The 12,147-nt window shown below is 43.9% G+C and overlaps 1 protein-coding gene and 1 long non-coding RNA gene across 2 annotated transcripts in view; one reads left to right on the top strand and one right to left on the bottom strand.

The window, feature by feature from the left end:
* SP4 (Sp4 transcription factor) overlaps nucleotides 1–1,419 on the bottom strand; it is a 28,158-nt gene extending 26,739 nt beyond the window's left edge. Inside the window, exons 1-2 of the mRNA XM_066318530.1 lie at nucleotides 883–1,419; nucleotides 112–212 (exon numbers count right to left, since the gene is read on the bottom strand). Of these exons, the coding sequence (XP_066174627.1) occupies nucleotides 112–212; nucleotides 883–889 (108 nt within the window). The 5' untranslated portion in view covers nucleotides 890–1,419. The remainder of the gene's footprint in view (nucleotides 1–111; nucleotides 213–882) is intronic.
* LOC136360947 (uncharacterized) lies at nucleotides 540–7,857 on the top strand. The gene is made up of 3 exons (XR_010743550.1): nucleotides 540–748; nucleotides 4,921–5,124; nucleotides 6,209–7,857. It is a non-coding gene; the product is annotated as an uncharacterized lncRNA (long non-coding RNA).
* Nucleotides 7,858–12,147: the final 4,290 nt, after the last annotated feature.

The raw sequence follows: 12,147 nt of genomic DNA, 5'->3' as shown, positions 1-12,147 counted from the left end.
TTTCATCCAACCCAAAGAAAGATGCCCTGAGCAGGAAATGCTGTTAGCTGAACATTTAATTTTAAATGCTAATAATTTGGGCACTTCCCTATTCGGGTGTGTGTTCTTTACCTGTGAGCCTCCAGTTTTCCCTTTTTTATTATTATTGTTGTTATTCTCTGCCTCGGGAGATTTCTCTCCCTCTGTGGGCATAGTTTCCTCCTTCTTTTGATCTGCAAAAATATCAAGTGTAACAGGTTAATTATTCACCTTCATTTATACAATAACAAAACCTACAAGCATATCCTTTTCGGTTCCCAGATTGTCGGTTTTGCCTCTTCATAAAAACAACAGTACAAATCATTATTACAAAAGAACGAGTCCTAAGAAACGTGGTTTGAAACCCAACCCATGGGGGCTGGAGAGTTAACACCCAGAAAGGGGAGGTTTGGTTTCCTCTCCCAGAGACACAGGAAAAAACCACCCACAACCCTCCTCCTCCTCCTGCCCCCTAAAGCATCGACGGCCACTGAGTGGCCGCCGATGCTTTAGGGGGCAGGAGGAGGGTTGTGCATGGGAGGGAAAGAGGGAGGAAAAGAGGAATGAAGGAGGGAAGGATGTGCACAGGAGGGAGGGTTAGCGAAGAAAGGGGGAATGGAGGAGGGAGGTACGGAGGAGGCGAGCCGGAGGGGCAGGCAGAGAGGAAGAGAAGAAAGGGGGCATAAGGAAGCAGCACGGATGGGCGGAGGGGCAACGAGAGAAGAGCGGGGTAAGAAGGGGGAGAACAGAGGGAAGAAAAGGGGGAACCCGGGAGGGCGGGATAGAGGGGGGATGAAGGGTGGAGGGAGGAGCGGAGGGAGGGAGGGGTGTGCACAGGAGGGAGAGAGGGAGGGGGTTACATACCGCTCATCCCGCATTAATGCCCCGCTGAGGCGCCGCTCTAGGGGGGAGGAGAAGGAGGAGGCGGAGGGTGGGGTGGGGGTAGCGGGGAGAAGGCCGGTCGCAGCCGGAGCTGGGAGGAGCGGGACGGCCTATTTTTCCACGAATGGCCGCCGCTGGGCTGTGGCGTAGCTGCCTCTCTCTCCGCCCGCCGCTGCCGCCGGCCTCAGCCCGCCGCCTTGAGTGACAGTCGAGGGCCGGGGTGGGCGGCGCGGGGGCGGGGCCCGCCGGGACCCCAACGACGCCCACTGAGCAGGAAACCGAGCCCAGCCGCCGGCCCCTCGGTCGCCCCGCTCCGCCTCAGCCCGGCTCCCCACGCCGCAGGCACAGGGGGCGGGCCGGGGGCGGGCCGCGGCCCAGGGCCCTCGGCCTCCTCCTCCTTCTCCTCCTCCTCCCGGTCCTCTGCCCCTCCGCGCCGCGCGGGAGGGGGCGTGTCCGCCGAGGCGCGCGCTCCGCGGGGGCGGGGAAGTGCGGGCGGCCTCGGGCTTCCGCGCTCGCGCCGCTCGCTTGACAGCGCCGGGCGGAGGGGCGGGCAGGGGGCGGAGCCTCGGCCGGGGCGGGGCGGGGCCCGGCCGAGCCCTCAGCCCCGGGTCCCGCCGCGGCTCGGGGCAATGATGGACGGCGCGCGCGCCCCTGTCGTCAGCGAATCCGGAGAGAGGGCGGGCGGGGCCGCGCGCGGTCGCCGGCCAACCCGGTGGCGCCCGCCCGCCTCGCGCGCTCTTAACTGACAGCGCGCGGGAAGCCCCCGAGTCGCCGCTTCCCTTGAGGTGCGGCCCCCGCGCCCGCTTCCCCGGCTGCCCAGGGAGAGGGCAGGAGACACCCCTGCCGCTTCCATACGGAGGCCAGGGCCTATTCGCTCTGCCGCCTCTGTCCTTTGTAACAGACTCCCGCGCCAGCCTCTGCCTACGGGCGGGGGAGGGGTGGCTCCGGGATCGCGTCCACACCTGCTGCGTGGAGGCGGGAACTGCTTCCTCCCTCCCCATTGGCTCGGCCGCAGCGGCGGGCCCGTACGGCACGCCGGGATATGTAGTTCTGGGCTGGCGGTGGCGGCGAGCGCGCATGCGTGGCGGCGGTGCCCGGCAGGTGCCTCCGGCGCGGTTCGGGGCGGGTCAGCCCTGAGGCGTCAGTGCTCAGCCCCGCTGCAGGTTCCAAAGCGGGAGTCAGACCCCGGCACAGTGTGCTGGGCTAGGCTGGTTCTTGTTAGATTAAAACCAGATGAATTACCGTGGTGCTGTTGTTTCCCCCCTCATGCTTGTGCCGCTGTTCGCTGTGGCTTCGGCCCCGCTCAGCCTGACTGGTTTGGAGCGATATCTGGGCAAGCCGAAGCTGGTGGTGGCAGCAAGATATGGTAGATCTACAAGAAGAGTCTCCATGGCAAAGCCTGCTAGCCTTACCCAGATTTGGAAAAAAAAATTGGTGCATGTGTGCAAATTTTGTCAGTTTAAATTTTCTATTCTATGTGCCCAAATTGGTTGTCAAGTGCAAAATCACCAGGCTCCATGATGATTAATGGCAGAAGCACCTCTCCTACGAGGGAAAGCTGAGAGATTTTGTAGATTTTTTTCATCCTAGAAAAGAGAAGGCTTAAGGTTTAACCTTTTTGCAGCTTTCCAGTACCTAAAGAGAGCCTACAAGAAAGATGGAGAGAGACTATTTGCAAGAACTATTTGTAGTGATAGGACAATGGGGTAATGGCTTCAGTCTGACAGTAGGTTTAGATTAGATACTAGGAAAAAGTTCTTCACAGTGGAGGGGGTGAGGCACTGGAACAGGTTGCCCAGAGCAGTTGTGGGTGCTCCACCCCTGGAAGTGTTTAAAGGTGGGCTGGATGGAGTTCTGAGCAATCTGATCTAGTGGACTCTTACATGGCAGAAGGGTTGGAACTAGATGATTTTTAAGTTCCCTCCCTATGCAGGCCATTCTATGATTCTATAATAAGTCAAAGATGAAGTGCCAAAGCAGTTCTTTACCAACTGTTCAACAGTTTCATCCTTCAAAGGGACGAGGCCACCCTCCCCTCAATCTCTAGTCCAGGCCACCAACAAACCCTCTGGAAGAGAGGAAATGTAGAAATACCATTGTAGAGTAAGAAAGTGATAAACATAAGCATGGTACAGGCTGCCACCAGAACATTGTACAGACATCACAAGTAGAAAACTATAGTACAAAATAGTCTGGGTTGGAGGGACCCACAAGGATCACGGAATCCAACTCAAGTGTTACACTGTCATAGCAGTGAACAAATTATATTTGTCCCTACTATGAACATAACACAGCCATGTTCTGAATGTCTGCTCTGTTATGTTGTATTGTAATGGTGAGACATCAGAACAGAACAACTGTTGGGCCAAAAGAACTTCCTTCACAGGAAGTTTTTGATAAGATAGGATGTGCCTGTGCCAGGCTGGTCTGAGAGTATTTGATTCCACCTCAGTACAGGGCCAGACAGAGTATTTTTCTGAACTGTGTCACAATTCTATAGTTCTAAATGTTTCTGTCTTCTAAAGAGACAATTTTCTTGTGTGTCAGTCATTGTGGTGTTATTTCATTCCCAGAGCATTGCTCCATACTTTTGAAAGGCTATCAGTTTACCCACTGTAGTAGTGAAAATTAAAAATTACATAGTGAAAATTAAAAATTACGTTCCTGAAATTGACCCGTTTGCTAACAACAAACCAAGGAAAGGTACACAGAAAAGGCATCACATGTAACATAATTAAGGTTGCTTCCTCTGTGTTTTTTACAGTGTAAGTGTATTTTCACTTGCTCTCCTAAACTGTCCAGCCCAGTTGTTGTGAACTGGAATTCTAACTATTCCCACTATTGTGCTTTTAGAGAACGTAATTAAAGCTTTCTTCTTTATCTGTAGAATTGAAGAATGTATACATTCCTCAAAACTGCTTGAATTCCTGCTCCATCTACATGGCATTTTTTTGTTTCACAGCAACAGCAGTTGGTAAGGGATCATGACCCTGAAAATGCCAAATTATTTGTGTTCAGACAAGCAAGTAGTAGTAGCTCACAGTTTAGAGCTCACCAAATCCCAGTGCCTCCTAGTCAGTACCAAGGAGCAGCTTGTTCAGCTAACAGCTCTAGGGCTTCCCCCCTAGAGGGTCCACTGCCAAGGCAGGGCAGTGCCCTCCTGGTCAAGGCACCATCCCTCACATCCAAGCAGGTCTGAGGTACTGACAGGACCTGCTGGTGATCCAGTGGTCATCAGATGAGCAGGAGACTGGGCCACCTTCACCACGGGGCCAGGGCTGAGCTCCATGAGAGCCCCCTGGACAGTGTGTGGGAGTGTATGATCAGGCTGCTCAGAGCATCATAGCTTTCCTGTGCACTCAGCTCTGGGAAGCAGAGTATGGGACACCTGAAAGAGAGGATGTATGAAGAACAGGCAAATGTGCTATCAAGGTCACTCTCTCTTTTTTTTTTTTTTTTTTTTTTCAGTGAGAGATGGAGGTTTTAAGTCCTATGGAGACTTTTTAAATTTTACTGGATTTCCATCTGAGGTTGTAGGTACAGTGCTTTTGAAAAATTTGCTCTAGGGTGCAAAGAGTAAAATCTGTTTCAACTCAGCAAGTGATTGAAGTGATAGATAAAAGATGGTGGTGGTGTAGGTGGTTTCAGTAGGGGCACCATGATTTTCATTTTTTATTTTTACCATCCATAGTTATTCCTATACCACCTACTCTTTCCCAAATTCCAAATGTCACTCTTGCTCAAATTCTTTCTGCTAGCTTAAGCTTTCTGAGTCTGCCCCTTTCAGCATTGTTCCCACATGAACCAGTGCCTTCCCTTTGCACCCTGACACTGGTTGTTCTCTGTGAGCTTTGATTGAAGTCAGCAGCAGTCACCTGTTGACGTACATGAAAGCAAGATCAGGTCTGAGGATGTATGTCTGTTGGCACAGGAGTCCCAACTGCTAATGGGACCTATGAAACTAAAATATAAGGGGGGGAAAAAAAAAGTCAACCAGCTTTCATCACCGCTTTCTTTCAGGCTCAGAACTTTAGAAGTGTGTTGTCACCAAGGAAAAGAGCATAGCATGGAAATGTGTGGGTGAGCAGAGACCCACTGAAATATGAGGTTCCTGGCAAGATGTAGCTCAGGCATAGTATCACATGAGGGTGGCTGGTTTGCACAACAGCCACCAAACTAAGAAAATCCACTTAATTCTGAGTCTATTGCTTTGTGTCTCTCACAGTGTGTATATATTTTAACTACAAAGAGCTTAGCTTCTTGTTTTTGATACTTTAATTGTCCTTTTTCTCTATCCATGTGTGCAGTTTTTTGTATCTCTTGTCAGTTCTTCTATGTTTTGTTTCTGTTTTCCTAATATTTTTATTTTCTTTATTTTCCCCAACTTTTTCCTGTGTGAGTTTAATTCCCTGAGTCTTGCTTTTCCCATTACTTTTTTGCTACTTTCTTTCCTTATTCTAATAGCCACCCATTTCTCCACCTCAAAAATATTCTCACCCCAAATCTCCACCTGTATGTTACGTTCTTTTTTTTTTTCTTTTTTTTCTCCCCCTTTTTAAGCTCCCAAACTCTCTTCTTTATCACTTCTGACTTGCTCTTTAAGCTGTCTTATTGTTCATTGATTTTTCACCTAACACACTGACTGATATTTTTAAACCTTTTTAGGCATGACTCTCTAGAGCACAGCGGGGCTTGAAATGCTGAACAGAACAACATCCAAATATCTTTACAAAGAGAAAAAAAAAAAAAAAAAAAAAAAAAAAAAAAGAGGGGGCGTGAAGGGGGAGGGAAAGACAGCTGTCTGCGTGCTCCAGTTTCATTGGTTCCCTTCTCTACTCTCTGCCAGCACTTACATAGGTTGTGTTTGAGAGATGAGAGGCCAGCAGCTGCAAACAGCAGAGACAGTAATGACATGGTGACTTCACAAAACTGTGAGTCCAGTTGTAGGGTAGCTGGTATTAGATTAAAAATGCTGCAGCCCTTAGACACAAGATGATGAACTACTCTAAGACCACACTGTTTGACTGAAGCTGGGGGCGATGGTGAGAATATTTATATAAACATATGAAGGAGTAATTTTTGTCTGCCAGGTTTGAGTAAGATCAAGTATCAGGAACTATATTTCTGAATGAAGCTTATTGGCAGCCCAAAGGCTCTTTTGCCAGTTCTTTCATGTTCCTTTTCTGCTCTTGGTGCTGCTTTGCCATGGAACTCAAATGTCTTCTAAGAAGTATGTACAGGTTTGGGTGCGTATTTGCTCTTATACTTCTGGTGGTTTTGTTGTAAATTGTCTCAACTCTGTCAACAGCAACTTTGAAGAATTTGGTGATAACCCAGTGTTGCTGATCAGACAGAGCCTGGACACAGTGGAAATTGTGTACTTGGCAAGCAAGCCACTTCGGCATTGTTCCACACGATCCCAAATGAAATGAGCAAGAGGTATTTGACCTACTTGGATTCTGTGGAAAACGTCTATTGACAACACCATGGGAATTTGAGCAATGATTTCTTCAGTAGTATCCTCTCTTTGCAAATGCATCAGCCTGGGGAACCTCAGACAGCACAGGACTGGATTAAGAATCCTGCCTTCAGGAAGACCAGTGGTAAAAATGAATGCTTCAGTTCTGATTGCCATGGCCCAAACTTCTCCAGGCCTGAAACACAAAGCTGCCCTGCCTTGTACTATATTCCATTGTACCTGCTTCTCGCTCACCTGATGTTCTCCTAAGATTTTCTGGTTGCATTACTGTGTTGCAGTCACTATGAGAAAGCAGTTGTGTCTCAGGTACTGACATCAGACATTGTAAAAGTGAGCTTTTAGCTTAGGAACGGAAAAGGAAATCTACCTGACACTATGCAAGACATCAGACTTTATTTCTTGTCACAATAACAGGTGACAGCTGCAATCCAGGACCTCAGCATATCCAAGGACACAGTGTGGAAATTGACTTCAGGACATTCATTGATGACCTTCCCCTACTAGGTCAAAAATGTGTTTGTCCAACACCCAGAATCATGTAATCCAGCAGAAAGATGATCTGCGTACCTTAAGGGAGTGATAATTCTGTTTTGTACACTTTTCTGTGCCCAATCTATCACAAGTTTGAAAACTAAATCAAGTCTTGCCTGAAGTATGCTTGAACTCAGGGAATTACTTGATTCTACTTGTCATTGCTACAAGGTATTTTTTGCTTCTCTCCTCCTGTCCCAAGCTTCTGTCAGGTGTAAGTCTCTGCAGACATCTTGCCTTCTTCTTTCTCCCAAGCCAGAGAGCCCCTGTTGGCTAAATATGTGACACATCCTACCATCATCAGGGCTAAAAAAAAAAAAGTAGGAAAGCTATGAGTAGAACAAAGTCTGACAGAAAATCAAGGAATTTTCTTTGAGGTAGACAGCTACACACAGCAACCACTTGAAAGTAATTAAATCAGTAACTGAAAAGGTCTTAGTAAAGATTGCCAATGGATGAGCTCATGAGCTTGACTGCTAGGGTGCAGGCACAATCCCCAGTGGCTCTGATGGGTTAATCTTTTGATTTCAGTGTGCTGGGAGCTTGAAGTATTCTCTTTGTGTCAGCATGGCCAGGAGGAGCTGTAGGGTGCCCAGACAGCATGCAGCTCCATGTGTCACTTAACCCTAGCCTTGTGTTCCATGGGTAGTTACAAAAGCTTGCAACACAGTGACTGCTTCCTTTTGATCTAGAGCACGGAGATCTGAACTCGTGGATGTGGTGGTGTAACCCCAGCCAGCAACTAAGTAACACACAGCTCCTCCCTCACTGCCCCCTGGGCCCCGTGGGGTGGGGAGGAGAAACTTACGGGTTTACATAAGAACAGTTTAATAATTAAAAAGAAACATAAAACATTGAACATCAAACATAAAATAAAATATAATAATAAAATAGTAGTAATAATGAAAAGGTTGGCAACAGAGAGAGAGAAATAAATAAATAAAGACAAACAAATGATGCACAGTACAGTTGCTCAGTTGCTCACCACCTGTTGACCAACATTCAGTCCAACCCTGAGCAGCAATTGTCTCCTCCTGTCAACTCCACCCAATTTATGTACTGGGCATTGTATTCTGTGGTATGGAATATCCCTTTGTCTAGTTTGGGTCAGCTGTCCTGGCCGTGCTCCTTTCTGGCTTCTTGTGTACCTGTTCGCTAGCAAACCTTGAGAAACTGGAAAGTCCTTGATTTAGAGTAATTATTTCTCAGCAGCACCTAAAACATCAGCATGTTATCAAATACAAATCCCATAATAATGTACCAGCTACTAGGAAAAAAAATAACTCTATCTCAGCAGCAGCCAGGATAGTGGAGAGAGCTTTTTCTCCATTAGTGACCCTGATGCAGCTGAGGATGTATCCAAGTCTACTCTCACTTGCTATCAAAATGGTTGTTTTAATTTCCTAAATAACCTTGCTTGCTGTTGATTTTCCAGTCCCAAAATGCTGCCAGGGCACTGAGATGGGGAAACTGTGCTTTGGGTCTCTGCATGACTAGTTATTTCCTCTACTTGCTAAACGACATGCTTACACACTAATCTTCTCACAAAAAATAAAAGGCCTGAACTTATTATCATTAATATTGTACTCCCCATTCTATAAATCTCTTTTTGCTGCTGAGCTGTCCCATCTGCATTTGCAGAACTCTTCTCATAGAGCCAGATGTGGTGCTCAAAATGATGCTGTCTTTGTCATCATTGACAATATATGACTACACAGAAAGTTGTGTCTGATGTAACCAACTCTGCAGTCAAATTTTATGTGGCCCATTTTGTGCAGGAAGCGCTTCTGGCTCAGGAAGTCTGCCTGCATCTGTGCTGCCACCGAAAGCACTGCTGCCCTGCCCACATACATGTTTTTTGCTCAGTTCATCTTCCAAAAATGGAGACACTGTGATGGCAGGTGTGGTGATAGGTCTAGGACATTTTATGTGAGTTGTTTAAAGTTGTTCAGCTTAAACTGTTCAAAGACAAAATCACAGAGTATTCTGAGGTAGGAGGGACCCATCAGGATCATTGAGTCCAACTCGTGAACTCATGACCTCTCTCACTTATTTCTCACAGTGAAACCAGTCTGACAGTTTCCTAAGTGCAACAGAGGATGGGAAAGTGGGGTGAAGTTCAATCAGGATACTAGTTAACATGCCCGTAATACATATAGGCATAAACAGGACACCCCATGCTCTGTGTTATTTGCAATCCAAATTTTGTATGTGGTACCAGTGAGCCAGTTCTGCACAGGTCTTGTATTAATAAATGTAGACAAAAGCTGCATGAGGGACATGCCAATTACAATGTTGGTTCTTGTTTGAGAAAAATCGATGAATGTACCTGGAAATTCAAGTCTACAGGTACAGCAGAATAAGGGGGGAATGGGAGGTAGATTTTTTCTTCCTTGAAATCTAATAGAAAATAAAACAAGTGAAACAGCACATTCTGTAGTCTCAAATATATTTTCTGATTTTGACTCTTCAATAGGATACTATTTTACTTTCATGAAACTTCTGAGGAGAGGGAACTGAGAACATGAGCCATAGACTCAATTTTTATCCAACTCAAAGTCTCAGTGCATTTTATTGTAGAAGAACAACCCTTGTAAAAGTGCTCTAAATGAGGATCCAGATAGAAGTAAAATTGTAGGAATAGATAATTTCAAGTGCTCAGGATTAATGACTTAAATACCACTGAAGGATATGGCTAAGAGTAGCAATTTTTGTTACCACAAGGGACTGCTTTAAGCAGTAGGTGGTTTTGCTGGTGCACAAGAGATTTAGTTGTAAGTAACAAATGAGATTTGATTTAAGAAGTAATTACAGCTGACTCTCTCTGTCACAGAAACTGCAAGATAGTGAAGATTAGTGTAGTGATCTCTAACTGTAGAATGGGTGTCCACAGGCATAAAACCATGAAATCAAAGGCAAAATATTTTGGAAAATAAAATCCTTAAAATCAACCTGGTATATATTTACCTACACCATAGTACAGTGATTAAAATACCAAACATACTGCATTAGATAGTTTATTTGAGTAATAAATAAGCCTATAAAGAGTTCAAAGCAGCCCCCATGAAGCCAGGGGGAAGTGTCAAGAACAGTGTCATCTGAATTCTGTAGCTGATGAATGTGTCAGAGAGGTTCTGTGAGGAAATGTAAAATTCAAGTGGTCAGAAATAAATCCAAAAGAAGATAAATATTTGGAATCAAAGACCTGCAGGCATCAAAAGATGCATTAGGCTGTCTTGAGAGAATGGATTTAAGTTAGCAAGAGATCTAACCTCTGCAGATGTTGCTTTTTAAAATGAGCAGACCAACAGGGCATGAATTTCTGAAAGGCAAGTCGCTGTCAGAAACTGTCATGAAGACATTTAGTACTAAAAAAAAAAAAAAAAAAAAAAAAAAAAAAAAAAAAAAAAAAGCAAATTTAAGTTACAAGTTTCTGTTAGAGACTGTAACAAAAGCAGCAAGAATGAAAATCCAGCAGGATCAACTCTGCTTCTTCTTCAAAGGAATGGAGAAACTCTGATGAGTATTTTTCTAACCTCTTCCTAGAAAGTTGAATGATGGAGTTTTTATCTCAGCTTTTGGAGACCTGTTTCTGTCTGTAGCTACCCTTAGAGCCAGAAGATTTTCCTGTTTTATCCTAGACCTTTCCAGCTGCAATTAAAGCCAGCATAGTTCTATCATGCCTTCAGTGTCGTGAAACACAGTCATGCAGCAGGATCCCTGCTTTTCATAATGTTCTACATGTTGGAATGTTGAGATACCACCTCCACACCTGCCATCAGGCTTTATTTTTTAGAGCAAATATTACCTCTCTTGTTTTCAATAATTTTCCATACTTCAAACCATTTTTAAAGTACTCTTTTTTTTATGTACTATTGTATTAAACTACTCCAAACTGAGGCTTCTGAAAGGTGAGTTAAGAAAAACAATTACTAATTCTGCCTCACATACGACATATCTATTAGAATGTCCCAGGATGAGTTTTTCTGTTTTTCCATCAGCATGGTATCATTGATGCTATTCAATATGTTGTTTATTGTAACAACCTCTATCTACAGTGTATCTCTCTACAGTGCTGTTAGTATTCTCAAATTTATATTTATACATTTGAGTTTTTCTGGCCTCAATATAATACTTGATCTTTGTATTTGTTGAGTTTAATTTTATTGATTACAGACCACTTCTCTCATTTATCAAAGTAATTTTGAATTCTAATCCTTCATCTCCCTTGCACCTATTTATATGGCTTTTTTTTTTTTTTTTTTTTTTTTTTTTTTTTTTTTTTTTTGAGTGTGATCTCCGTTCTATCAATCAAGTCATAAGTGAAAATTTTGCATTGGATCAGATTTTGGAAAGACCCTAGGAGAATTCTATATTTATATATCCTTTTTATTTGGAAGCAAAATATGAATAAGTCTAGGAGTATTTTCTGTAAGAAATTATGCACCTGTTGTGTGCAGCAAGTTAGCCCAGAACAAAATGTTTTTTTACTCTGTTAATGAGAATTTTAAGTAAGATAGTGCCCAAAGATTCCAGTAAGTCAATACCTCTTCTGCTACCTTTTTTTGCTATGAGCCAGATAATCTGTTAAAGAAAGAGAACACAGCAGTTTATCAAACTATTTTTGCAACAAATCTTTCCTACCTGTTTCTTTTTCACTGACTCTCCATGTGCTTTAAAAGTGTCAATTTCATAATTTATTGGAGTATTGTTCTTGAAGTAGAAATAATGGTGACTACTGATTTTTCCTTTCTGAAGATGATATTTTATTCTCCTCTCTTCAGAGTACCTGTTGTTCAAGAATTTTTGGAAACAGTGATGGCAATGCAGTGTTATAAATGTTTTAATTCTAGTACCACTTCACAGAAGATATCTGAGGTGAATGTTTGAGTACTGTGTGAACATAAAAATTGTGTCTCTGTTCTGAATATTTGACACTTGCTTCAAAAAGAGAAAATAAAGGGAACGCTTTTAAAGACAAAATTTGCAATACAGAAAATAAAGTAAAATGACTTTTTAGAAGGGAAATTATAACTAGTTTATTAGTATATTTTGCAGCTTTAAGAGACTTTTCCTTCTAAATATTACTGAAGCTAATTAGAATAATAATTATAATAAATTACTGGTTGCCAAATTGCTTTTTTGTAATAAATCAGTGGTGAGAAGAATTAAAACATGAGCAAAAAACGAATATAGGTAGTGAGATATAGAAATATTGAAATACACTGTGTTTACAC

The sequence above is a fragment of the Sylvia atricapilla genome, chromosome 1 (assembly GCF_009819655.1).
Source record: "Sylvia atricapilla isolate bSylAtr1 chromosome 1, bSylAtr1.pri, whole genome shotgun sequence".
NCBI classification, from domain to species: Eukaryota; Metazoa; Chordata; class Aves; order Passeriformes; family Sylviidae; genus Sylvia; species Sylvia atricapilla.
This window is presented reverse-complemented; position numbering and strand designations above follow the sequence as displayed.